This window comes from Somniosus microcephalus, chromosome 4, assembly GCF_052327205.1.
Source record: "Somniosus microcephalus isolate GS21.2 chromosome 4, FLI_Smic_1.0, whole genome shotgun sequence".
Taxonomy (NCBI): Eukaryota; Metazoa; Chordata; class Chondrichthyes; order Squaliformes; family Somniosidae; genus Somniosus; species Somniosus microcephalus.
In genome coordinates, this window is record NC_140990.1 from 175,175,580 (window position 1) to 175,202,749 (window position 27,170).

At 57.1% G+C, this 27,170-nt stretch overlaps 1 protein-coding gene across 1 annotated transcript in view; it reads left to right on the forward strand.

Annotated features, from left to right (window-relative positions):
- The window catches only part of LOC147119999 (protein FAM237A-like), a 59,099-nt gene extending 37,414 nt beyond the window's left edge, over positions 1-21,685 (forward strand). Inside the window, exon 3 of the mRNA XM_085985482.1 lies at positions 21,303-21,685. Coding sequence (XP_085841608.1) covers positions 21,303-21,454 — 152 coding nt within the window. The 3' untranslated portion in view covers positions 21,455-21,685. The remainder of the gene's footprint in view (positions 1-21,302) is intronic.
- The last annotated feature ends 5,485 nt before the right edge of the window (positions 21,686-27,170 follow it).

Here is a 27,170-nt window from a genome sequence, read left to right on the forward strand (position 1 = left end):
CCCCCCCCAGTCGCCTCCTCGCTCTCTTCCCCCCCCAGTCGCTCTCTCTCTTCCCCCCCCCAGTCGCTCTCTCTCTTCCCCCCCAGTCGCTCTCTCTTCCCCCCAGTCGCTCCTCTCTTCCCCCCCAGTCGCTCTCTCTCTTCCCCCCCAGTCGCTCTCTCTCTTCCCCCCCAGTCGCTCTCTCTCTTCCCCCCCCAGTCGCTCTCTCTCTTCCCCCCCAGTCGCTCTCTCTCTTCCCCCCCCACAGTCGCTCTCTCTCTTCCCCCCACCCAGTCGCTCTCTCTCTTCCCCCCCAGTCGCTCTCTCTCTTCCCCCCCCAGTCGCTCTCTCTCTTCCCCCCCCAGTCGCTCTCTCTCTTCCCCCCCCCAGTCGCTCTCTCTCTTCCCCCCCCCCAGTCGCTCTCTCTCTTCCCCCCCAGTCGCTCTCTCTCTTCCCCCCCAGTCGCTCTCTCTCTTCCCCCCCAGTCGCTCTCTCTCTTCCCCCCCCCAGTCGCTCTCTCTCTTCCCCCCCCAGTCGCTCTCTCTCTTCCCCCCCCCAGTCGCTCTCTCTCTTCCCCCCCCAGTCGCTCTCTCTCTTCCCCCCCCAGTCGCTCTCTCTCTTCCCCCCCCAGTCGCTCTCTCTCTTCCCCCCCCAGTCGCTCTCTCTCTTCCCCCCCCAGTCGCTCTCTCTCTTCCCCCCCAGTCGCTCTCTCTCTTCCCCCCCCAGTCGCTCTCTCTCTTCCCCCCCCAGTCGCTCTCTCTCTTCCCCCCCCAGTCGCTCTCTCTCTTCCCCCCCAGTCGCTCTCTCTCTTCCCCCCCCCAGTCGCTCTCTCTCTTCCCCCCCCAGTCGCTCTCTCTCTTCCCCCCCAGTCGCTCTCTCTCTTCCCCCCCCAGTCGCTCTCTCTCTTCCCCCCCAGTCGCTCTCTCTCTTCCCCCCCAGTCGCTCTCTCTCTTCCCCCCCAGTCGCTCTCTCTCTTCCCCCCCCAGTCGCTCTCTCTCTTCCCCCCCAGTCGCTCTCTCTCTTCCCCCCCAGTCGCTCTCTCTCTTCCCCCCAGTCGCTCTCTCTCTTCCCCCCCCAGTCGCTCTCTCTCTTCCCCCCCAGTCGCTCTCTCTCTTCCCCCCCCAGTCGCTCTCTCTCTTCCCCCCCAGTCGCTCTCTCTCTTCCCCCCCAGTCGCTCTCTCTCTTCCCCCCCAGTCGCTCTCTCTCTTCCCCCCCAGTCGCTCTCTCTCTTCCCCCCCCCAGTCGCTCTCTCTCTTCCCCCCCCCAGTCGCTCTCTCTCTTCCCCCCCAGTCGCTCTCTCTCTTCCCCCCCAGTCGCTCTCTCTCTTCCCCCCCCAGTCGCTCTCTCTCTTCCCCCCCCAGTCGCTCTCTCTCTTCCCCCCCCAGTCGCTCTCTCTCTTCCCCCCCCAGTCGCTCTCTCTCTTCCCCCCCCAGTCGCTCTCTCTCTTCCCCCCCCCAGTCGCGCTCTCTCTTCCCCCCCCCAGTCGCGCTCTCTCTTCCCCCCCCCAGTCGCGCTCTCTCTTCCCCCCCCAGTCGCGCTCTCTCTTCCCCCCCAGTCGCGCTCTCTCTTCCCCCCCCCAGTCGCGCTCTCTCTTCCCCCCCCAGTCGCGCTCTCTCTTCCCCCCCCCCAGTCGCGCTCTCTCTTCCCCCCCAGTCGCGCTCTCTCTTCCCCCCCCAGTCGCTCTCTCTCTTCCCCCCCCAGTCGCTCTCTCTCTTCCCCCCCCAGTCGCTCTCTCTCTTCCCCCCCCAGTCGCTCTCTCTCTTCCCCCCCCAGTCGCTCTCTCTCTTCCCCCCCCAGTCGCTCTCTCTCTTCCCCCCCCAGTCGCTCTCTCTCTTCCCCCCCAGTCGCTCTCTCTCTTCCCCCCCCAGTCGCGCTCTCTCTTCCCCCCCCAGTCGCTGCTCTCTCTTCCCCCCCCCAGTCGCTGCTCTCTCTTCCCCCCCAGTCGCGCTCTCTCTTCCCCCCCCCCCAGTCGCGCTCTCTCTTTCCCCCCCAGTCGCGCTCTCTCTTTCCCCCCCCAGTCGCGCTCTCTCTTCCCCCCCAGTCGCGCTCTCTCTTCCCCCCCAGTCGCGCTCTCTCTTCCCCCCCAGTCGCGCTCTCTCTTCCCCCCCAGTCGCGCTCTCTTCCCCCCCAGTCGCGCTCTCTCTTCCCCCCCAGTCGCGCTCTCTCTTCCCCACCAGTCGCTCTCTCTCTTCCCCCCCCAGTCGCGCTCTCTCTTCCCCCCCCAGTCGCGCTCTCTCTTCCCCCCGCTCCCCGCAGTCGCGCTCTCTCTTCCGCCCCCAGTCGCGCTCTCTCTTCCGCCCCCCAGTCGCGCTCTCTCTTCCCCCCCCCCCAGTCGCGCTCTCTCTTCCCCCCCAGTCGCGCTCTCTCTTCCCCCCCCCTCAGTCGCGCGCTCTCTTCCCCCCCACAGTCGCGCTCTCTCTTCCGCCCCCCAGTCGCGCTCTCTCTTCCCCCCCCCCCAGTCGCGCTCTCTCTTCCCCCCCCGTCGCGCTCTCTCTTCCCCCCCCCAGTCGCTCTCTCTCTTCCCCCCCCAGTCGCTCTCTCTTCCCCCCCCCAGTCGCTCTCTCTCTTCCCCCCCCCAGTCGCTCTCTCTCTTCCCCCCCCCAGTCGCTCTCTCTCTTCCCCCCCCCAGTCGCTCTCTCTCTTCCCCCCCCAGTCGCTCTCTCTCTTCCCCCCCAGTCGCTCTCTCTCTTCCCCCCCCAGTCGCTCTCTCTCTTCCCCCCCCAGTCGCTGCTCTCTCTTCCCCCCCCCAGTCGCTGCTCTCTCTTCCCCCCCCCAGTCGCGCTCTCTCTTTCCCCCCCCAGTCGCGCTCTCTCTTCCCCCCCAGTCGCGCTCTCTCTTTCCCCCCCAGTCGCGCTCTCCTCGCTCTCTCTTCCCCCCCAGTCGCGCTCTCTCTTCCCCCCCAGTCGCGCTCTCTCTTCCCCCCCAGTCGCGCTCTCTCTTCCCCCCCAGTCGCGCTCTCTCTTCCCCCCCAGTCGCGCTCTCTCTTCCCCCCCAGTCGCGCTCTCTCTTCCCCCCCCAGTCGCGCTCTCTCTTCCCCCCCAGTCGCGCTCTCTCTTCCCCCCCAGTCGCGCTCTCTCTTCCCCCCCAGTCGCGCTCTCTCTTCCCCCCCAGTCGCGCTCTCTCTTCCCCCCCAGTCGCGCTCTCTCTTCCCCCCCCAGTCGCGCTCTCTCTTCCCCCCCAGTCGCGCTCTCTCTTCCCCCCCAGTCGCGCTCTCTCTTCCCCCCCCAGTCGCGCTCTCTCTTCCCCCCCAGTCGCGCTCTCTCTTCCCCCCCAGTCGCGCTCTCTCTTCCCCCCCCAGTCGCGCTCTCTCTTCCCCCCCCAGTCGCGCTCTCTCTTCCCCCCCCAGTCGCGCTCTCTCTTCCCCCCCCCCGCAGTCGCGCTCTCTCTTCCGCCCCCAGTCGCGCTCTCTCTTCCGCCCCCCAGTCGCGCTCTCTCTTCCCCCCGCCCCCCAGTCGCGCTCTCTCTTCCCCCCCAGTCGCGCTCTCTCTTCCCCCCCCCCAGTCGCGCTCTCTCTTCCCCCCCCAGTCGCGCTCTCTCTTCCCCCCCCAGTCGCGCTCTCTCTTCCCCCCCCCAGTCGCGCTCTCTCTTCCCCCCCCCGTCGCGCTCTCTCTTCCCCCCCCAGTCGCGCTCTCTCTTCCCCCCCCCCCAGTCGCGCTCTCTCTTCCCCCCCCAGTCGCGCTCTCTCTTCCCCCCCCAGTCGCGCTCTCTCTTTCCCCCCCCAGTCGCGCTCTCTCTTTCCCCCCCCAGTCGCGCTCTCTCTTCCCCCCCCAGTCGCGCTCTCTCTTCCCCCCCAGTCGCGCTCTCTCTTCCCCCCCAGTCGCGCTCTCTCTTCCCCCCCCAGTCGCGCTCTCTCTTCCCCCCCAGTCGCGCTCTCTCTTCCCCCCCCAGTCGCGCTCTCTCTTCCCCCCCAGTCGCGCTCTCTCTTCCCCCCCAGTCGCGCGCTCTCTTTCCCCCCCCAGTCGCGCTCTCTCTTTCCCCCCCAGTCGCGCTCTCTCTTTCCCCCCCAGTCGCGCTCTCTCTTCCCCCCCCAGTCGCGCTCTCTCTTCCCCCCCAGTCGCGCTCTCTCTTCCCCCCCCAGTCGCGCTCTCTCTTCCCCCCCAGTCGCGCTCTCTCTTCCCCCCCAGTCGCGCTCTCTCTCCCCCCCGCTCTTCCCCCCCAGTCGCGCTCTCTCTTCCCCCCCAGTCGCGCACTCTCTTCCCCCCCAGTCGCGCTCTCTCTTCTCCTCCCCCCAGTCGCGCTCTCTCTTCCCCCCCAGTCGCGCTCTCTCTTCCCCCCCAGTCGCGCTCTCTCTTCCCCCCCCAGTCGCGCTCTCTCTTCCCCCCCCAGTCGCGCTCTCTCTTCCCCCCCCCCGCAGTCGCGCTCTCTCTTCCGCCCCCCAGTCGCGCTCTCTCTTCCGCCCCCCAGTCGCGCTCTCTCTTCCCCCCCCCAGTCGCGCTCTCTCTTCCCCCCCCCAGTCGCGCGCTCTCTTCCCCCCCCAGTCGCGCTCTCTCCCCCCCAGTCGCGCTCTCTCTTCCCCCCCCCCAGTCGCGCTCTCTCTTCCCCCCCCCAGTCGCGCTCTCTCTTCACCCCCCCCAGTCGCGCTCTCTCTTCCCCCCCCGTCGCGCTCTCTCTTCCCCCCCCAGTCGCGCTCTCTCTTCCCCCCCCCAGTCGCGCTCTCTCTTCCCCCCCCCAGTCGCGCTCTCTCTTCCCCCCCCCCAGTCGCGCTCTCTCTTCCCCCCCGCAGTCGCGCTCTCTCTTCCACCCGCAGTCGCGCTCTCTCTTCCCCCCGCAGTCGCGCTCTCTCTTCCCCCCGCAGTCGCGCTCTCTCTTCCCCCCGCAGTCGCGCTCTCTCTTCCCCCCGCAGTCGCGCTCTCTCTTCCCCCCGCAGTCGCGCTCTCTCTTCCCCCCGCAGTCGCGCTCTCTCTTCCCACCGCAGTCGCGCTCTCTCTTGCCCCCCCCATTCGCGCTCTCTCTTCCCCCCCCAGTCTCGCTCTCTCTTCCACCCACAGTCGCGCTCTCTCTTCCGCCCCCCAGTCGCGCTCTCTCTTCCGCCCCCCAGTCGCGCTCTCTCTTCCGCCCCCCAGTCGCGCTCTCTCTTCCGCTCCCCAGTCGCGCTCTCTCTTCCCCCCCAGTCGCGCTCTCTCTTCCCCCCCAGTCGCGCTCTCTCTTCCCCCCCAGTCGCGCTCTCTCTTCCCCCCCAGTCGCGCTCTCTCTTCCGCTCCCCAGTCGCGCTCTCTCTTCCCCCCCAGTCGCGCTCTCTCTTCCCCCCCAGTCGCGCTCTCTCTTCCCCCCCCAGTCGCGCTCTCTCTTCCCCCCCAGTCGCGCTCTCTCTTCCCCCCCCAGTCGCGCTCTCTCTTCCCCCCCCCAGTCGCGCTCTCTCTTCCCCCCCAGTCGCTCTCTCTCTTCCCCCCCAGTCGCTCTCTCTCTTCCCCCCCAGTCGCTCTCTTTCTTCCCCCCCAGTCGCTCTCTTTCTTCCCCCCCAGTCGCTCTCTCTCTTCCCCCCCAGTCGCTCTCTCTCTTCCCCCCCGGTAGCTCTCTCTCTTCCCCCCCGGTAGCTCTCTCTCTTCCCCCCCGGTAGCTCTCTCTCTTCCCCCCGGTCGCTCTCTCTCTTCCCCCCCGGTCGCTCTCTCTCTTCCCCCCCGGCCGCTCTCTCTCTTCCCCCCCGGCCGCTCTCTCTCTTCCCCCCCGGCCGCTCTCTCTCTTCCCCCCCGGCCGCCCTCTCTCTTCCCCCCCGGCCGCCCTCTCTCTTCCACCCCAGCCGCGCTCTCTCTTCCCCCCCAGCCGCTCTCTCTCTTCCCCCCCAGCCGCTCTCTCTCTTCCCCCCCCCAGCCGCTCTCTCTCTTCCCCCCCAGCCGCTCTCTCTCTTCCCCCCCAGCCGCTCTCTCTCTTCCCCCCCAGCCGCTCTCTCTCTTCCCCCCCAGCCGCTCTCTCTCTTCCCCCCCAGCCGCTCTCTCTCTTCCCCCCCAGCCGCTCTCTCTCTTCCCCCCCAGCCGCTCTCTCTCTTCCCCCCCAGCCGCTCTCTCTCTTCCCCCCCAGCCGCTCTCTCTCTTCCCCCCCAGCCGCTCTCTCTCTCTTCCCCCCCAGCCGCTCTCTCTCTTCCCCCCCAGCCGCTCTCTCTCTTCCCCCCCAGCCGCTCTCTCTCTTCCCCCCCAGCCGCTCTCTCTCTTCCCCCCCCCAACCGCTCTCTCTCTTCCCCCCCAGCCGCTCTCTCTCTTCCCCCCCAGCCGCTCTCTCTCTTCCCCCCCCAGCCGCTCTCTCTCTTCCCCCCCCAGCCGCTCTCTCTCTTCCCCCCCAGCCGCTCTCTCTCTTTCCCCCCCCCAACCGCTCTCTCTCTTCCCCCCCAGCCGCTCTCTCTCTTCCCCCCCAGCCGCTCTCTCTCTTCCCCCCCAGCCGCTCTCTCTCTTCCCCCCCAGCCGCTCTCTCTCTTCCCCCCCAGCCGCTCTCTCTCTTTCCCCCCCCCAACCGCTCTCTCTCTTCCCCCCCAGCCGCTCTCTCTCTTCCCCCCCAGCCGCTCTCTCTCTTCCCCCCCAACCGCTCTCTCTCTTCCCCCCCAACCGCTCTCTCTCTTCCCCCCCAGCCGCTCTCTCTCTTCCCCCCCAGCCGCTCTCTCTCTTCCCCCCCAGCCGCTCTCTCTCTTCCCCCCCAGCCGCTCTCTCTCTTTCCCCCCCCCAACCGCTCTCTCTCTTCCCCCCCAGCCGCTCTCTCTCTTCCCCCCCAGCCGCTCTCTCTCTTCCCCCCCAGCCGCTCTCTCTCTTCCCCCCCAGCCGCTCTCTCTCTTCCCCCCCAGCCGCTCTCTCTCTTTCCCCCCCCAACCGCTCTCTCTCTTCCCCCCCAGCCGCTCTCTCTCTTCCCCCCCAGCCGCTCTCTCTCTTCCCCCCCAGCCGCTCTCTCTCTTCCCCCCCAGCCGCTCTCTCTCTTTCCCCCCCCCCAGCCGCTCTCTCTCTTTCCCCCCCAGCCGCTCTCTCTCTTCCCCCCCAGCCGCGCTCTCTCTTCCCCCCCAGCCGCTCTCTCTCTCTTTCCCTCCCGCCCAGTCGCTCTCTCTCTTCCCCCCCCAGTCGCTCTCTCTCTTCCCCCCCAGTCGCTCTCTCTCTTCCCCCCCAGTCGCTCTCTCTCTTTCCCCCCCAGTCGCTCTCTCTCTTCCCCCCCCAGTCGCTCTCTCTCTTCCCCCCCCAGTCGCTCTCTCTCTTCCCCCCCCAGTCGCTCTCTCTCTTCCCCCCCCCAGTCGCTCTCTCTCTTCCCCCCCCCAGTCGCTCTCTCTATTCCCCCCCCAGTCGCTCTCTCTCTTCCCCCCCCAGTCGCTCTCTCTCTTCCCCCCCAGTCGCTCTCTCTCTTCCCCCCCAGTCGCTCTCTCTCTTCCCCCCCAGTCGCTCTCTCTCTTCCCCCCCAGTCGCTCTCTCTCTTCCCCCCCAGTCGCTCTCTCTCTTCCCCCCCAGTCGCTCTCTCTCTTCCCCCCCAGTCGCTCTCTCTCTTCCCCCCCAGTCGCTCTCTCTCTTCCCCCCCAGTCGCTCTCTCTCTTCCCCCCCAGTCGCTCTCTCTCTTCCCACCCAGTCGCTCTCTCTCTTCCCCCCCAGTCGCTCTCTCTCTTCCCCCCCAGTCGCTCTCTCTCTTCCCCCCCCAGTCGCTCTCTCTCTTCCCCCCCAGTCGCTCTCTCTCTTCCCCCCCAGTCGCTCTCTCTCTTCCCCCCCAGTCGCTCTCTCTCTTCCCCCCCAGTCGCTCTCTCTCTTCCCCCCCAGTCGCTCTCTCTCTTCCCCCACAGTCGCTCTCTCTCTTCCCCCCCAGTCGCTCTCTCTCTTCCCCCCCAGTCGCTCTCTCTTTCCCCCCCAGTCGCTCTCTCTCTTCCCCCCCCCAGTCGCTCACTCTCTTCCCCCCCCCCAGTCGCTCTCTCTCTTCCCCCCCGTCGCTCTCTCTCTTCCCCCCCAGTCGCTCTCTCTCTTCCCCCCCCAGTTGCTCTCTCTCTTCCACCCCCCCGTCGCTCTCTCTCTTCCCCCCCCAGTCGCTCTCTCTCTACCCCCCCCCAGTCGCGCTCTCTCTTCCCCCCCCCGTCGCGCTCTCTCTTCCCCCCCCCCCCAGCCGCGCTCTCTCTTCCCCCCCCCCAGTCGCGCTCTCTCTTCCCCCCCCAGTCGCGCTCTCTCTTCCCCCCCCAGTCGCGCGCTCTCTTCCCCCCCCAGTCGCGCTCTCTCTTCCCCCCCACAGTCGCGCTCTCTCTTCCGCCCCCCAGTCGCGCTCTCTCTTCCCCCCCCCCCCAGTCGCGCTCTCTCTTCCCCCCCCGTCGCGCTCTCTCTTCCCCCCCCAGTCGCTCTCTCTCTTCCCCCCCCAGTCGCTCTCTCTTCCCCCCCCCAGTCGCTCTCTCTCTTCCCCCCCCCAGTCGCTCTCTCTCTTCCCCCCCCCAGTCGCTCTCTCTCTTTCCCCCCCCAGTCGCTCTCTCTCTTCCCCCCCAGTCGCTCTCTCTCTTCCCCCACAGTCGCTCTCTCTCTTCCCCCCCCAGTCGCGCTCTCTCTTTCCCCCCAGTCGTGCTCTCTCTTCCCCCCCCCAGTCGTGCTCTCTCTTACCCCCCCAGTCGCGCTCTCTCTTCCCCCCCCCCCCCAGTCGCGCTCTCTCTTTCCCCCCCAGTCGCGCTCTCTCTTTCCCCCCCAGTCGCGCTCTCTCTTTCCCCCCCAGTCGCGCTCTCTCTTCCCCCCCAGTCGCGCTCTCTCTTCCCCCCCAGTCGCGCTCTCTCTTCCCCCCCAGTCGCGCTCTCTTCCCCCCCAGTCGCGCTCTCTTCCCCCCCAGTCACGCTCTCTCTTCCCCACCAGTCGCGCTCTCTCTTCCCCCCCCAGTCGCGCTCTCTCTTCCCCCCCCCAGTCGCGCTCTCTCTTCCCCCCCCCCGCAGTCGCGCTCTCTCTTCCGCCCCCAGTCGCGCTCTCTCTTCCGCCCCCCAGTCGCGCTCTCTCTTCCCCCCCCCCCAGTCGCGCTCTCTCTTCCCCCCCAGTCGCGCGCTCTCTTCCCCCCCCCAGTCGCGCGCTCTCTTCCCCCCCACAGTCGCGCTCTCTCTTCCGCCCCCCAGTCGCGCTCTCTCTTCCCCCCCCCCCAGTCGCGCTCTCTCTTCCCCCCCCGTCGCGCTCTCTCTTCCCCCCCCCCAGTCGCTCTCTCTCTTCCCCCCCCAGTCGCTCTCTCTTCCCCCCCCCCAGTCGCTCTCTCTCTTCCCCCCCCCAGTCGCTCTCTCTCTTCCCCCCCCCAGTCGCTCTCTCTCTTCCCCCCCCAGTCGCTCTCTCTCTTCCCCCCCCAGTCGCTCTCTCTCTTCCCCCCCAGTCGCTCTCTCTCTTCCCCCCCCAGTCGCTCTCTCTCTTTCCCCCCAGTCGTGCTCTCTCTTCCCCCCCCCAGTCGTGCTCTCTCTTCCCCCCCCCCAGTCGCGCTCTCTCTTTCCCCCCCAGTCGCGCTCTCTCTTTCCCCCCCAGTCGCGCTCTCTCTTTCCCCCCCAGTCGCGCTCTCTCTTCCCCCCCAGTCGCGCTCTCTCTTCCCCCCCAGTCGCGCTCTCTCTTCCCCCCCAGTCGCGCTCTCTCTTCCCCCCCAGTCGCGCTCTCTCTTCCCCCCCAGTCGCGCTCTCTCTTCCCCCCCAGTCGCGCTCTCTCTTCCCCCCCAGTCGCGCTCTCTCTTCCCCCCCAGTCGCGCTCTCTCTTCCCCCCCAGTCGCGCTCTCTCTTCCCCCCCAGTCGCGCTCTCTCTTCCCCCCCAGTCGCGCTCTCTCTTCCCCCCCAGTCGCGCTCTCTCTTCCCCCCCAGTCGCGCTCTCTCTTCCCCCCCAGTCGCGCTCTCTCTTCCCCCCCAGTCGCGCTCTCTCTTCCCCCCCCAGTCGCGCTCTCTCTTCCCCCCCAGTCGCGCTCTCTCTTCCCCCCCAGTCGCGCTCTCTCTTCCCCCCCAGTCGCGCTCTCTCTTCCCCCCCCAGTCGCGCTCTCTCTTCCCCCCCCAGTCGCGCTCTCTCTTCCCCCCCCCCGCAGTCGCGCTCTCTCTTCCGCCCCCAGTCGCGCTCTCTCTTCCGCCCCCCAGTCGCGCTCTCTCTTCCCCCCCCCCCAGTCGCGCTCTCTCTTCCCCCCCAGTCGCGCGCTCTCTTCCCCCCCCCCAGTCGCGCTCTCTCTTCCCCCCCCCAGTCGCACTCTCTCTTCCCCCCCCAGTCGCGCTCTCTCTTCCCCCCCCCAGTCGCGCTCTCTCTTCCCCCCCCCGTCGCGCTCTCTCTTCCCCCCCCAGTCGCGCTCTCTCTTCCCCCCCCCCCCAGTCGCGCTCTCTCTTCCCCCCCCCAGTCGCGCTCTCTCTTCCCCCCCCCAGTCGCGCTCTCTCTTTCCCCCCCAGTCGCGCTCTCTCTTTCCCCCCCAGTCGCGCTCTCTCTTTCCCCCCCAGTCGCGCTCCTCTTCCCCCCCAGTCGCGCTCTCTCTTCCCCCCCAGTCGCGCTCTCTCTTCCCCCCCCAGTCGCGCTCTCTCTTCCCCCCCAGTCGCGCTCTCTCTTCCCCCCCAGTCGCGCGCTCTCTTTCCCCCCCAGTCGCGCTCTCTCTTTCCCCCCCAGTCGCGCTCTCTCTTTCCCCCCCAGTCGCGCTCTCTCTTCCCCCCCAGTCGCGCTCTCTCTTCCCCCCCAGTCGCGCTCTCTCTTCCCCCCCCAGTCGCGCTCTCTCTTCCCCCCCAGTCGCGCTCTCTCTTCCCCCCCAGTCGCGCTCTCTCTTCCCCCCCAGTCGCGCTCTCTCTTCCCCCCCAGTCGCGCACTCTCTTCCCCCCCAGTCGCGCTCTCTCTTCCCCCCCAGTCGCGCTCTCTCTTCCCCCCCAGTCGCGCTCTCTCTTCCCCCCCAGTCGCGCTCTCTCTTCCCCCCCCAGTCGCGCTCTCTCTTCCCCCCCCAGTCGCGCTCTCTCTTCCCCCCCCCCGCAGTCGCGCTCTCTCTTCCGCCCCCAGTCGCGCTCTCTCTTCCGCCCCCCAGTCGCGCTCTCTCTTCCCCCCCCCCAGTCGCGCTCTCTCTTCCCCCCCCCAGTCGCGCGCTCTCTTCCCCCCCCCAGTCGCGCTCTCTCTTCCCCCCCCCCAGTCGCGCTCTCTCTTCCCCCCCCCAGTCGCGCTCTCTCTTCACCCCCCCCAGTCGCGCTCTCTCTTCCCCCCCCGTCGCGCTCTCTCTTCCCCCCCCAGTCGCGCTCTCTCTTCCCCCCCCCAGTCGCGCTCTCTCTTCCCCCCCCCAGTCGCGCTCTCTCTTCCCCCCCCCCAGTCGCGCTCTCTCTTCCCCCCCGCAGTCGCGCTCTCTCTTCCACCCGCAGTCGCGCTCTCTCTTCCCCCCGCAGTCGCGCTCTCTCTTCCCCCCGCAGTCGCGCTCTCTCTTCCCCCCGCAGTCGCGCTCTCTCTTCCCCCCGCAGTCGCGCTCTCTCTTCCCCCCGCAGTCGCGCTCTCTCTTCCCCCCGCAGTCGCGCTCTCTCTTCCCACCGCAGTCGCGCTCTCTCTTGCCCCCCCCATTCGCGCTCTCTCTTCCCCCCCCAGTCTCGCTCTCTCTTCCACCCACAGTCGCGCTCTCTCTTCCGCCCCCCAGTCGCGCTCTCTCTTCCGCCCCCCAGTCGCGCTCTCTCTTCCGCCCCCCAGTCGCGCTCTCTCTTCCGCTCCCCAGTCGCGCTCTCTCTTCCCCCCCAGTCGCGCTCTCTCTTCCCCCCCAGTCGCGCTCTCTCTTCCCCCCCAGTCGCGCTCTCTCTTCCCCCCCAGTCGCGCTCTCTCTTCCGCTCCCCAGTCGCGCTCTCTCTTCCCCCCCAGTCGCGCTCTCTCTTCCCCCCCAGTCGCGCTCTCTCTTCCCCCCCCAGTCGCGCTCTCTCTTCCCCCCCAGTCGCGCTCTCTCTTCCCCCCCCAGTCGCGCTCTCTCTTCCCCCCCCCAGTCGCGCTCTCTCTTCCCCCCCAGTCGCTCTCTCTCTTCCCCCCCAGTCGCTCTCTCTCTTCCCCCCCAGTCGCTCTCTTTCTTCCCCCCCAGTCGCTCTCTTTCTTCCCCCCCAGTCGCTCTCTCTCTTCCCCCCCAGTCGCTCTCTCTCTTCCCCCCCGGTAGCTCTCTCTCTTCCCCCCCGGTAGCTCTCTCTCTTCCCCCCCGGTAGCTCTCTCTCTTCCCCCCCGGTCGCTCTCTCTCTTCCCCCCCGGTCGCTCTCTCTCTTCCCCCCCGGCCGCTCTCTCTCTTCCCCCCCGGCCGCTCTCTCTCTTCCCCCCCGGCCGCTCTCTCTCTTCCCCCCCGGCCGCCCTCTCTCTTCCCCCCCGGCCGCCCTCTCTCTTCCACCCCAGCCGCGCTCTCTCTTCCCCCCCAGCCGCTCTCTCTCTTCCCCCCCAGCCGCTCTCTCTCTTCCCCCCCCCAGCCGCTCTCTCTCTTCCCCCCCAGCCGCTCTCTCTCTTCCCCCCCAGCCGCTCTCTCTCTTCCCCCCCAGCCGCTCTCTCTCTTCCCCCCCAGCCGCTCTCTCTCTTCCCCCCCAGCCGCTCTCTCTCTTCCCCCCCAGCCGCTCTCTCTCTTCCCCCCCAGCCGCTCTCTCTCTTCCCCCCCAGCCGCTCTCTCTCTTCCCCCCCAGCCGCTCTCTCTCTTCCCCCCCAGCCGCTCTCTCTCTCTTCCCCCCCAGCCGCTCTCTCTCTTCCCCCCCAGCCGCTCTCTCTCTTCCCCCCCAGCCGCTCTCTCTCTTCCCCCCCAGCCGCTCTCTCTCTTCCCCCCCCCAACCGCTCTCTCTCTTCCCCCCCAGCCGCTCTCTCTCTTCCCCCCCAGCCGCTCTCTCTCTTCCCCCCCCAGCCGCTCTCTCTCTTCCCCCCCCAGCCGCTCTCTCTCTTCCCCCCCAGCCGCTCTCTCTCTTTCCCCCCCCCAACCGCTCTCTCTCTTCCCCCCCAGCCGCTCTCTCTCTTCCCCCCCAGCCGCTCTCTCTCTTCCCCCCCAGCCGCTCTCTCTCTTCCCCCCCAGCCGCTCTCTCTCTTCCCCCCCAGCCGCTCTCTCTCTTTCCCCCCCCCAACCGCTCTCTCTCTTCCCCCCCAGCCGCTCTCTCTCTTCCCCCCCAGCCGCTCTCTCTCTTCCCCCCCAACCGCTCTCTCTCTTCCCCCCCAACCGCTCTCTCTCTTCCCCCCCAGCCGCTCTCTCTCTTCCCCCCCAGCCGCTCTCTCTCTTCCCCCCCAGCCGCTCTCTCTCTTCCCCCCCAGCCGCTCTCTCTCTTTCCCCCCCCCAACCGCTCTCTCTCTTCCCCCCCAGCCGCTCTCTCTCTTCCCCCCCAGCCGCTCTCTCTCTTCCCCCCCAGCCGCTCTCTCTCTTCCCCCCCAGCCGCTCTCTCTCTTCCCCCCCAGCCGCTCTCTCTCTTTCCCCCCCCAACCGCTCTCTCTCTTCCCCCCCAGCCGCTCTCTCTCTTCCCCCCCAGCCGCTCTCTCTCTTCCCCCCCAGCCGCTCTCTCTCTTCCCCCCCAGCCGCTCTCTCTCTTTCCCCCCCCCCAGCCGCTCTCTCTCTTTCCCCCCCAGCCGCTCTCTCTCTTCCCCCCCAGCCGCGCTCTCTCTTCCCCCCCAGCCGCTCTCTCTCTCTTTCCCTCCCGCCCAGTCGCTCTCTCTCTCTCTGCCGCCCCCCCACCCCCCCCAGTCGCTCTCCCTCTCGCTTCCAACAGCAACATGCCCTCAAAAAAGCCTCGGCACCGCCGGGCACCCCGAGCTAGTAAATATATATAATAGGATATCTTACACACAACTTTTGGTTCCATTCCTGCTTTGAATTGTTAAATCAAGATGAACCCACGAGCAGACTTAGATTTAATTCTCAAGTGTGAAGATCTGTGGTCTGCGGATTAGAGCACAGAATCCAGGCTCGCACTACTCCAGTGCAATACTGAGGGAGTGCTGCACTGTCTGAGGTGCTTTTCATGACCTAAAGATGTCCCAAAGCACTTTACAACAAATGAAGTACTTTTTTTGAATTGTAGTCTCTGCTGTAATGTAGAAAGTGCAGCAGAAATTTGCACAGCATAAGGTCCTGCAAACAGTAATGTGATAAATGACCAGATAATCTGTTTTAGTGGTGTTGGTTGAGGGATTAACATTGCCAGGACACCAGGGAGAACTCTCCAGCTCTTCCTTGAATTAGTACCATGGGATCTTTTATGTCCACATGAGAGGATAGACAGAGCCTCGCTTTAACATCTCATCTGAAAGACAGCACCTCCAACAGTGCAGCACTCCCTCAATACTGCACTGGAGTGTCAGTCTAGGTTTTGTGCTCAAGAGTGGGACTATGAACCCACAACCTTCTGACTCAGAGTCGAGAGTGCTACCCACTGAGTCACAGCTGACCAGTGGCACTGCTGAGTCCTATAAAGGGGCTCAGCCGCCTTCCCTATTCAGCTCTGATGAAGGCCTCTGTATCCGAAGCATTAACCTACCTTAGCTTGAACTGTTGGGAGTTTAGTGTAATTGCATGCCTCTTGATCCATTCTCATTTGTTCTATTAATGAGTGCTGTAAGTACATTGGGCCGTATTTTGCGACCCTTTCGGGTGCGTATGAGGTGCGCAAGTTCCAGGTTTAAGCATGCGAAGCACATGTGCTAAAACCCAGAACTTGTGCTTAAACCCAAAACTTGCAATCTGTCAAGAAGATTCTTGACAGATCATAGCCAACCCTGGGAGGTGGACCTCTGCAGGTGGAGAGTTGCGCTATTTGCCCAACTTCTGCCCGCTGAATGCCCGTGAAATTTTTACGCCTGGTAAAAGAAGGCATAAGGCATAAGGCCTGCTTTTACCAGCATAAGAGTTTAAAAAAATAGAAAAATACAATATTATTCCTTTATACACTAAAAAGTCTGTCCAATAAGGTAAGTTTATTTTTAGCCCCATTAAAACATATTTAAAAAAATTCAAAAAATTAAATTTTTGTTTAAAATATTTAATTAAATGGCATTTTAATTAATTTTAAATATGTAATTAAAAAATTTTTATTTCATGTGTTTGTGTATTTTTTAAGTGATCCCCATTCATACTTATGACAGTTCCATACGTACGGAACTCCCATAAGTATGAATGGGGATTCCCTTTTATTGGTTGGGCCGGCCCACGTGATCCATGGGGCGCTTGCGAACCGCATGCACCCCTAGGATATGTGGGCCTCTGCCCGTGCGTACCCGGAGAGGCCCAGGATCACAAGCCTCCGTATCTCCCGGGCCACCAGGTAAATACATAGATATTTTACAGGTCGGAGGCATCCGCCCGCGAAACGCCTCCGAACGCAAATGTTGGGCTAGTATAACTGGCCTTAGGGCTATCATCATCCACTATAATTAACGTTACATATTTCCTTTAAATCTGTAATCCAGATGGCTGGTTTACACATCAGTGCGTCAGGCTGAACACTCTTATAAGGTCATTTATGAAATAGAGGCTCTGCTTATTTTGCGCCTGTTGGGAATTTTAATTTATGAGCATTTGTGACATGTTAATTGTAGCTGAACATTAATAGAGGTCACACATTCCTTCTCTCAAGTTATGTTCTAAAATGACATTTCAGTGCAGTACTAAGGGAGTGCTGCACTGTCAGAGGTGCCGTTTTTTGGATGAGACATTAAACTGAGGCTCCATCTGCCCTCTGAGGTGGACGTAAAAGATCCCGAGGCACTATTCGAAGAAGAGTAGGGGATTTTCCTTGGTGTCCAGGCCAATATTTATTCCTGAACCAACATCACGAAAAGCATTGTTGTTTGTGGGAGCTTGCTGTGCACAAATTGGCTGCCGTGTTTCCTACATTACAACAGTGACTACACTTCAAAAAGTACTTCGTTAACTGTAAAGTGCTTTATGACGTCCTGAGGTTGTGAAAGGCGCTATATAAAAACAAGTCTTTTATCTTCCTGTTGGGCAGTGCAGACGTGGCGACGATCAGAATTTGTCAGTTGCTTTTCCATAAACATTTCTATTTGATAAAGATCAAACATTAGATGTAAATAAATATACCCAAGACACTCTAACTTGTTATACTAACCATTGATTCATTGTTAATTTTTTCAGAATGAGTGTATGACTGAAATGTCTATCTGATAGTACAGACTGATCTTTATTAAGGACTAGTGACTAGTAGTTCTGGTGATGGGGATGAGAGACAAAGGCCAAGTTGGCCATGAGGTAGGATTTAAAATTGACGAGTGGGCTCCATGTCTGACTTGAGCTCATCAAGGTAAAGGATGTAAACGTTGGGGGCAATGGATTTTTTTTCTATTTTTGGCCACCAATGTCAGATCTGAAGTATGTGTCAGATCCAAGGAGGGAGGGGGTGGTATAAACTGGTCTTGGGTGGTTTCACAAAACAGGTGATAGTGAATCAGCTACCCGTTTTAGACTCCGCCGATATTCGTTTCATTAGTCAATGGGCTGCCGATTCACTATGGCCCACTTTGCGCTACTGTCCAAGATGAATTTCACCCCCAAGGTAGATATAATCTGCCCAAGCACACATGTAGCCCCAATCTGAGCGAGCACCGTTCGCTGCCCTTCACACACACCCCCCCCATGCCCCCCAGCTGCTACTCAAACCCTTATACATGGCTTTGTCACCTCCAGATTCCACGACACTAATGCCCTCCTTGCTGGTCTCACAGTTTCCATAAAATCCAACTTGTCCAAAACTCTGCTGCATTGTCCTGGCCAATATGTATCCCTCAATCAACATAACAAAACAGATTATCTGGTCATTATCACATTGCTGTTTGTGGGAGCTTGCTGTAAGCAATTTTGCTACCTTATAACAGTGACTACACTTCAGAAGTACTTAATTGGCTGTAAAGTGCTTTGGGACATCTGGTGGTCGTGAAAGGCGCTGTATAAATGCGAGTCTTTCTTTATTGTACCGTCCCACTTGCCCATCATCCCAGTCCTCTCTGACCTATGCTGGCTCCCCATCCCCCAACACGTCACATTTAAAATCCTTGTCCTTATCTAGAAACCCTTGAAAGGCCTTGCCCCACCCTATATGCCCTCCTGAATGCTCTGTTCCTCTGGCTCCAGCCTCCTGTACATCCCACACCACTCCATCTTCCTTCAGCTCAACATTGGTGGAAGGACTTGCAATCATCCCAGTCTTACTCTCTGGAACACCCTACTTAAACCTCTCCACCTAGTAAAAATCTTCTTAAGGCCCACCCTTTCGACCAAGCTTCTGATTGTTCTTCCTAATCTCTCTGTCAGCTGTGGCTCAGTGGTAGCACTCTTGCCTCTGAGACCTGATGCTGTTCAAGTCCCACTCCAGGGACTTGAGCCCAAAAATCTTGGCTGAAACTCCTGTGCAGGACTGAGAGAGTACTAGTCGAAGAAGAGCAGGGGAATTCTCCCTGGTGTCCTGGCCAATATTTATTCCTCGACCAACTTCACTAAAACAGATTATCTGGTCATTGTCTCATTGCTGTTTGTGGGACCTTGCTGTGTACAAATTAGCTACCACATTTCCTACATTACAGCTCAAAAGTACTTCATTGGCTGTGAAAGGTGCTGTAGAAGTACAAGTCTTTCTTTTCTCGCTTCCTGGTTCAGCTTCCAATTCCTTGTACCTAGTTGTGAAGCCCTTTGGGAGCGTTCTGTACGTTACAGGCATTGTATAAATGCAAGTTGCTGTTGTGCAGTGTCAATGAGACATTTCCATCTTCTACACATTGTCCTTGCAACCAGTGTGAGATTGGCAATCAGGGCTCAATTCTAGGTGGTATTGTGAGATGGTTCTGTGTTGATTAGGAATTGGGTTTAGACTGAGCAAACATATTTTCTGCAGGTGCTTAAAGCCAGCATAGAGAGGATACATTCATCAAAGGCAATCAATATAGTTTCTGATCAACAAGGCTTTCTGTGCAAATGTTCAACATATTTGTCCTCTTGGGGCAATGTCTAAGCAAGCACTTATTTTAAACAGGTTCAAATTTTCCTAAAAACAAGCGCACAGAGGAATTTATGTGAACATTGGGCCAGAAATTCGCGGCCAGAAGCGTGAGTACGGTCGGGGTACTCACGCATCTGGCCGTTGGAAATGCCGGCGTTCAGCAGGAACAGCGCATGCGGGGAACGCCGGCATTTCCAGACCCGAGGTCTATTCACAGCACGTGCGACTGCACAGGCAGCGCTTGCGCAGTGAACTTTGTGGATTTCAATGATGGATTCAGTGAGGGTAAGTCCTTAGAAGTTACACTTGAAAAAAGCAAGTGTAAAGTTGTTCATTGGCTGCGGAGGAAGATATATTTTATCGTGGAGCTTCTGAAATGTAATATTTTTGTTTGGGAAAGGGAGGGAAGTTATTTTAAGAAATTTTAAGTAAGTTTTAAAGTTAAAATTTTTTTTTTTTTAAAAGGGTTTTCAGAACGGTAGGTAGAAGGAGCAATTGTGGCTGTGTGAATGGAATGTGAGAATGAGTTATGTATGTATGTCCACATATATTCCTTTACGTATATGTATGTATGTTTTATATTCCTTTACTAATGTGTATGAATGTATGTTTTTAATTATGATTTTCCAATAAGTTACTTTCTCTGAAAGTCATAATTAAATAATACATTCATACACATAATAAGTAAAGGAATATATACATAACACGCAAAGGAATATATACAGACATACATACTTTCAGAAGCTCCACGATAATAAATATCTTCCTCCGCAGCCTCTGGAGCAACTGTACCCATGCTTTTTTCATGTGTAAGTTGTAATGACTTGACGTCACTGAAAGCATTAATGAAAGCGGCGAATTATACTGCGCACGCGCTGCCTGTGCAGTCGCACGCGTTCTGCCTCTGAACCCCTTCGTTCAGAGGACAGGAAATGCCGGTTTTCCCCACATGCACTGTGCATGCTGAAAACCGGCATTTCATCCAGCCAGATGCGTAAGTACCCCGACCGTACTCGCGAATTTGGAAGGGAATTACTGGGCCAACATTTTACATGTCAATAAAATGAAAAATTTAACAATTGCACGACTTGCCCCCTCGCATCTGCGACTGAGGGTCCAAGGAGGTGCATTGCGCAAGAGGTCATCATCGTACGTATCCTCACACTGTTCCCTTTGGGGAACTGTATGAAGTGGTGGAAGGATTTATGGCCGTGATTAACGCTCATTCCGTGACCGTAACCATCTTTGAACCAGCCATTAGGGTGGTTAGTCCTATGGCGGGAGGGTTTTACGGGCTCCCACAACCCATCTGAGGGGGGGGGCCACCAACACCCACGGACGCAAGTATCCCGCTGGATGTCCACCCAGAATTTAAAGTTGGAGCTCCGACTCCACTTGCCGGGACTGTCTGGAGTGGGGTTCAAAACCCTACTCCTTCTGGCCCAGCGGCGGGGATGCTTACTGCTACGCAAAAGGCCCACTCCGCACAAAAGGTGACACCCATACGTTTCCTGCGCCTTTTCCCTCCCCGTGACTGGAGCCCTATGCTGCCATTTCACGTTGCTAATCGGATTGGGCCTTTGTCATAGCGGTAGGATCCCCGCCGCTGGGCCAGATCAGGGTAGGGTTTCGAACCCCGCTCCAGACAGTCCCGGCAAGTGGAGTCGGAGCTCCGGCTCTAAATTCTGGGTTGACATCCAGTGGGATATTTGCGTCCGTGGGTGTGGGGGTGGCCCCCCCTCCTTGTATAGCTTGTGGGAGCCCGTAAAACCCTCCCGCCATAGGACTAACCGCCCTAATGGCTGGTTCAAAGATGGTTACGGTCACGGAATGAGCGTTAATCATGGCCATAAATCCTTCCACCACTTCATACAGTTCCCCAAACACGTATGACGACGACATTGCTAAATAAATAAATGGAATTTAAAAAATTCTTTTAGGGCTTTTAAAAGTCTTTAAATTGCTTTAATTCTCTTTAAAACTACTTCAGATTACTCAAAATAATGTAAACATTTAAAAAAGTTTATAAAAGTTACCAAAATCTTCAAAAAACTTCCAAAAACCTATTTAAACTGCTGCTTTGCATGTAAAAATGCTTAGCAGCTTGACAGAAACATTGGGGGCGTGTCCAGTGAAACTGAGACCTCAAGGGGCGTGTCTCACTTGCACTGCACGCTCCTGGCTTCGCGCTGGCTGCACTCCTGGGCGGCGTGACGTCATACGCTGCCCGGGATTCTTCTTTCTGTTTCAGCAAGTGCAGGCGTCCCTGGAGCTGATCGGCAGGAGCGCGGGGTAAGTGCAAAAACGGGGCTGCAAGCCCCGTTCAGCAATTTCTGGCCCATTGTCATTCAGAAACTATACCATTGAAGTCATACCTGGATCACCAGTTAAAAGGAACCTGTTGTAACTCACTAGCCGTGATTTCAACCCCCCACCCCCTCTCGTCCAGCGAGAATGGTGCGTGGGAGGGATTAAATTAGGCCCAGTTGACTTGCCGGCCTGAGGCCATTCTGTTCCCACCTGGCACCATCTTATCTTCGCCGGCTTTCAAGTCGGCCAAGGCTCCCGCTGAAGGCAGTCGGAGGCTACCTTACATTCCAAGGTCGAAGACTGATGACTTCATCAGTGCCACAACATGATTTCATTGTTGTATCGGGGGGAGTGCCGCAGAACCATGGCAGGAGGAGTCGACTGGCCGGAAGAAGCCATGGCATGTTTCAAAAAAATACTTCAGTCATAACTCTTTGTGGGTCAGGAGAAGCAGGCGTGCTCCCCCCAAGACCCCGCAAGGAGTCCTTAAGCCTCCCCAGCTTCCTGTTAGATTACAGTGGGAACCCCCCCCACCTTCCACCCCCCAGATCGTCTCCAGATCCCTACTCCCACTGACTGCCGGGTCGTTCCTATGGGTCCCTGGCTGTGGCCTCCTGTCGCCAAATTACCGTTTCTGCCCCCTTTTGAAATTGGGGGCACTGTGTCACCCATTCCTTTAGTTGAGTACATGGAAGGGGTTCTGACTGAAGGAAGCTAAGCTTTGAATCTCCAATGCTCAGTTTATTCTCAGAGCTTCAAAGCTAAACTATCAGCTTTGAAATTCCATTCTTGTCTCCATCTTCTCAGCCACAATTGACACCACCCGCCCACCCCCAGCATGGACTATATCTCTTCTGGCCCCAGTCTCCTGTTCATCATCAGCTGATAATGGGTCAGGTATCCAAACTGGCTTTGTGCCTTGTTTAAGTGGCTCCCATTCAAGGGAGGAACTGGCTTCTGAATTAGTAATGTACCATTTGTGTTAGGAACATTGGAACAGGAGTAGGCTAATAAACAAGTGTTCAAAGAAATGACTTTTTATTCCCTATGATTTTTCTCCCGGGTTGCTCGGTGCAGTGTCCTGGAGATTAGTCTTTAATTCCTGGAGACTCCAGGGCAATCCTGGAGGGTTGGTAACTCTACACCTAATGTGTGCTGGAATATGCAAGTCTGGTTAATAATGACAGAATTTTTGCTTTCTTCTCAGGGTCCTTTGTGGAGGGTCAAAGGGTGAACGATCCCAAAGGAAAAGAATTTGTTCAAGACTGGGTTGGCATCCAAGTGTACAGGAGTGGTCCTGGCATCATGCAGAGCAGGATAGCAAAAAACATGGGGCTCAAAAGAGCCTCCACCATATAAATGTTGCTGCTGCGGTGTCTTTTTGTACCTTTTGGGTTTTTTTAAGTTCAATAATAAACATGACAATTGAAATATCCGTGTTGAATTGTCCCCTTCACCCCAAAAAATTCAATTGGTTTTCGTTTACATACGTGACTCACTGAACGGCAACCTATTCTTTGAAAAAAGTCTCCGAACTGTGATGTGATACTGATTTTATTTTGTACATAAATAAATTTTAACAATGCTGCATTTAAGTGCTTACTTAAATCTAATTTTCTATGGCTGCTGTCATTTTAAGGAGGTGGAGGGAGAGATATTTTTATTAAATCAAAGCTATCCATGTGTGCCAATGGTTAAGATAACACTGTTTTATGGTTATTGTGATAAATCCATGTAGTGAGACAAGGACTCAAAGAGGTGAGGTATTAGGATTAATAAGAGTACTTTATTAAACGACTGCGAAACAACCAGGCAGGCTTGCATCCGGGCATTGCACCTTTGCTGACCTTGACAGGAAGCAAACCTCTGACCTTAACAGGAAGCAAACCTCTGACCTTAGCAGCAGCATTGGCTACAGCACCACCTGGTGGATAACCTTAATCATAAAATCCCAGATTACTATATCCCTCCCCCCTTAAGATTTCAGTATGAATTTCTTAACAAACAACCATTCCTGAGGGTCACATAAGGAGTCTCCATTCATCATGTTCCATACCTGACGAATCTAACAGTTCAGTATCAATCTCTCTGGTGGCTTGCGTGACCTTTGTGAACGTCTAACAGTAAAGTCCCTGATTGTTTGTGGTGAAGCCACCAGCTGCTCCTGAGCAGTGCTCAGTGTATCTGACTCTGCAACGATGGTTTCCTCTTGACGAATAGGTTCCTGTGGAATTGTCTCTGTCCCTGCTGGTGGCACCACAGATGCACTTGGATAACTGGGGGCAACCCTGTCTTCAGTCATTGCATCTGGAACCTTTATTTCAATTTCCCCTTGTCTGGGAAGTATCTGAGCTACATGTCTGCGTACTACCCTACTATCTCCCAACATGACCTTGTATGATACTGGACCTGTCATTGAGTCTATGAAGCCAGGAATCCACTTTGGTCCATAACTGAAATTCCTGGTAAGGACCGCATCTCCTTCTCCAAAACTTCGGCTCTTTGTTCTTTTGTCATGGTTCACTTTTTGTTTGTTTTGTCTGTTTTCCATTTTCCTTTTTAGGTCTGGGTGGACAAGGTCAAGAGTGGAGCATAGTCTATGACCTAATAACATCTCAGCAGGAGAGAGTCCTGTGGTGGATTGAGGTGTTATTCTGTAGCTGAACAGAACCCGTGACACTTTGGCTGCTAAACTCCCTTCTGCACTTTTTTTCATCGTCTCCTTAAATGTTTGTACGGCTCTCTCCGCAAGTCCATTCGAGGACGGATGATATGGAGCCAAGGTCACCTGCACTATGCCATTTTTCTCAAGAACTCTTTTGTCTCTGTACTCACAAAACAAGTGGCATTGTCACTCACCACGATCTCCGGTAGCCCTTGATTACTGAAGCTCCGACGCAGGCAGTCTATAGTAGTAGTAGCGGAAGCAGAATTTACAGGATAAACATCCATCCATTTGGAATGTGCATCAATGATTATGAGGAACATCTTCCCCATGAATGGACCCGCATAATCTAAGTGCAATCTTCTCCATGGTTTATCCGGCCACTCCCAGGGGTGGAGAGGAGCCGCTGCTGGTGCCTTCCGGTGTTCCTGACAAGTGTTGCATGTCTTGACTAGATTTTCAATCTCCTCATCTAGCTTTGGCCACCACAAGTAACTCCTAGCCAAGGCTTTCATATGCGAGACCCCAGGATGACACTGATGTAGTTGCTCTAGGATAGACTGTCGTGCTGGCTGTGGAATAATCACTCGTGCTCCCCACAACACGCAACCATCCTGCACACTCAGCTCTGTTTTCCTGACACTGTAGGGTGTGAAGTCAGCCCCTTCCAGATGCTGTGGCCATCCCCTCACCACATATTCTCGAACTCTCGACAGTACTGGATCTTTACCTGTCCATGTTCTTACTTGCTCTGCAGTCACAAGTGCCGTGTCAGTGTACTCCAACATCAAAACTCTGTCCTCTGGAGCTGCACGTATAGGTGTGCCTGGCAGTGGAAGATGGCTCAAGGCATCAGCGTTCCCATGGTACTTGCCCACCTTGTAGACGATGACATACTCATATGCCCTCAACGTCACTGCCCACCTCTGGATCCGGGGTGACACCATCTGTGGAACTGCTTTCATTTCATTGAAAAGAGAGAGAAGAGGTTTATGATCGGTGCATATGGTGAACTTCCTGCCATATATGTACTTGTGGAACCTCTGTAACCCAAACATTACTGCTAACTCCTCTTTGTCTAACTGGGAATAGTTTTTTTCTGCTGGTGTTAGAGTTCGGGACATAAACCCTATTGGTCTTTCAGTTCCATCTTCCATGCAATGTGAAAGAACTGCCCCCACCCCGTAAGGTGAAGCATCACAAGAGAGAATGATGTCTTTCTCTGCATTGTAGTGAACCAGCACATCTGACGACAGCATCAGTTTCTTGGACTGTTCAAATGAAACCCCCTGCTCCTCTCCCCACTACCACTGTGTCTCCTTGCGCAGTAGTTTGTGAAGAGGTGCTAACACAGTTGACAAGTTTGGTAAAAACCTGTTATAATAGTTCAGCACTGACATACTCATATGCCCTCAACATCACTGCCCACCTCTGGATCCAGGTAAGCTTTTAACTCAACCACATTTGTAGGAGCAGGGGCATCCTGCAGTGCTTGTACCTTCTCCTTGAGTGGATGGAGCCAGGTGGCGTCCACTCTGTGTCCCAGGAACACTGCCTCATTCCCCAGGAAAGTGCACTTACTCCTCTTGAGCCGGAACCCTGCCCTCTCCAATCTCTGTAGTACCTCTCTCAGAGTGCTCAGATGCTCCTGGTCGGTTCTTCCCGTCACCAGAATGTCATCCAGATAGATGGAAACATGTGGAATCCCTTGCAGTACACCTTCGATTGTCCTCTGGAAGATAGCTGGACTAGATGAGACACCAAATGGTAAGCGGTTATATGTAAACAAGCCCTTGTGTGTATTTATGGTGACATACTTCTTTGATTCATCATCCAGTGTAATCTGCAAGTAGGCATGACTCATATCCAACTTTGTGAATTTCTTTCCTCCAGCCAGGTTTGCAAAGAGATCCTCTGTTTTGGGAATCAGATACTGCTCTAGTTTGGACACCCGATTGACTGTCAATTTATAGTCTCCACAGAGTCTTACCGAATTGTCCGGTTTTAAAACAGGTGCTATGGGAGCTGCCCATTCCGAACATTTCACTGGCTCCAGTATGTTCTCTCTCAATAGACGGTCAAGCTCAGCCTCTACCTTTGGCTTCATGGCATAAGGCACAGGTCGTTGTTTAAAAAACCTTGGCGGTGCCTCCTTGTCTACATAAATCTTAGCTGGGGGGCCATTAAATGTGCCAGTTCCTCCTTGAACACATTCTCATGTTCACTCAACACTTCTTGCAAAGTCAACTGTTTGCCCGCATCTATTTGATGTACTGCTCCCCAGTCAAATTTAAGTTCTTTTATCCAGCCCCGACCTAACAGGTTTGGTCCGGTACCTGATACTATAACTGCAGGTAGCTGTTCCACTGTGTCCCTATGTTGCACAGTTACATTAGCTGTACCTAATGTCGCTACTCGTTCACCTGTATATGTTTTAAGATGCAGGGAGCAAGGCTTTAACTCTGGAACTTTTGTATGGTTCCACAATTTTGAGTACTCTGCCTTGTTCATTATGGTCATGCCGCACCCTGTATCCACTTCAAAGTTCACCTTAGAGTCATTTACTGTCAGTTGCAATGTGATAGGAGCCACTTTTGGAATGTTCTCTAACATGCTATACATTATGAAGATATCCTCTTCTTCCTCAGCTTCCCCGCTGATGTAGTGTGCTCCATCTTTTTTCACTTCTCTCCCTTGGTTTTGCTGTCCTCCCCCTTTTGGTTTGGATTCCTCCACAGGTGATTTCGCCCTGTAGCTCGTTTTATGTGCCCTTGTTTCCCACACTTGTAGCACTTTTCCTCCAGAAACCAGTATTCACTCGCCAGGTGATCACCCTTGCATCTATAACATGCCTTCACTGCTCATGTTGTGGTTTCTGATGCATGTTCAACTTGTGCACAACAACCTGACCTGCAACTTGCGTAGCATTAGCCCTGTCTGAACCTTGTATTTCTTTTACATCTCAGTTTGCTGTCTCTATGGCTTGAGCAAGTTCCAATGCTTTTTCATAAGTAAGCCCAGTCTCGGAATATAATCTGCGCTGCATTCGGTCGTCCATTATTCCGCAAACTAGCCTATCTCTCAGCATTTCCTTCAGGTTGTTCCCATAATTGCAATCTTGTGCTAATTTACGCAACACCGCTACATAGTCCATTACACTCTCTTCCTCTTTCCTGTTCCTTGAATTAAACTTGAACCGCTGTACAATCTCACTAGGCTTAGGGTTGAAATGGGAAGTGCAAAGAGACCTGGGTGTTATTGTGCACCAGTCGCTGAAGGTAAGCATGCAGGTGCAGCAGGCGGTTAAGAAGGCAAATGGTATGTTGGCCTTCGTAGCAAGAGGCTTCGAGTACAAGAACAAGGATGTCTTGCTGCAGTTGTACAGGGCCTTGGTGAGACCGCACCTTGAGTATTGTGTGCAGTTTTGGTCACCTTACCTGAGGAAGGACGTTCTTGCCATGGAGGGTGTGCAGCGAAGATTCACCAGGCTGATACCTGGGATGGCAGGAATGACGTACGAGGAGAGATTGTGTCGATTGGGCTTATACTCACTGGAGTTTAGAAGATTGAGAGGGGATCTCATCGAAACCTATAAAATTCTGTCAGGTCTGGACAGACTAGATGCAGAAAGGATGTTTCTGATGGCCGGGGAGTCCAGAACCAGGGGTCATAGTCTAAGGATAAGGGGTAAGCCATTTAGGACTGAAATGAGGAGGAATTTCTTCACCCAGAGAGTGGTGAACCTGTGGAATTCTCTGCCACAGAGGGTGGTGGAAGCCAGTTCATTAAATATATTCAAGAAAGAGTTGGATATATTTCTTGAGGCTAAAGGGATCAAGGGATATGGGGAGAAGGCAGGGACAGGGTACTGAATTTGAATGATCAGCCATGATCTCATTGAATGGCAGAGCAGGCTCAAAGGGCCGAATGGCCTACTCCTGCTCCTATCTTCTATGTTTCTATGTTCTTTTAGCAAGGCCACTAATTCAACAAATGATTTGTCTCCAGGCTTTTCAGGACTGAGCAGATTCTTCATCAAACTGTAGGTTTGGCTTCCCACTGAACTAAGCAGAATGGCTTTCCTTTTTCCGGCATCATTTATTTCAATTGCTTCAAAAAAATAACCCAACACTTCACTGTATTCCTCCCAGGTTTGTGCTTGACTATCAAAAGCGGAAACCATTCCTACCGTGGCAGCCATGCTCTCTCCCAGCTGGTAGCTAACCGTAGCTTGTAATTTTGTTGTTTAAATGTCCTGGCAGACTTTTCTTCTTTATTCAGGGTCCTTTAGTTATCTTCGTCGCCAAATGTGCTAAATCCATGTAGTGAGACAAGGACTCGAAGAGGCGAGGTATTAGGATTAATAAGAGTACTTTATTAAACAACTGCGAAACAACCAGGCAGGCTTGC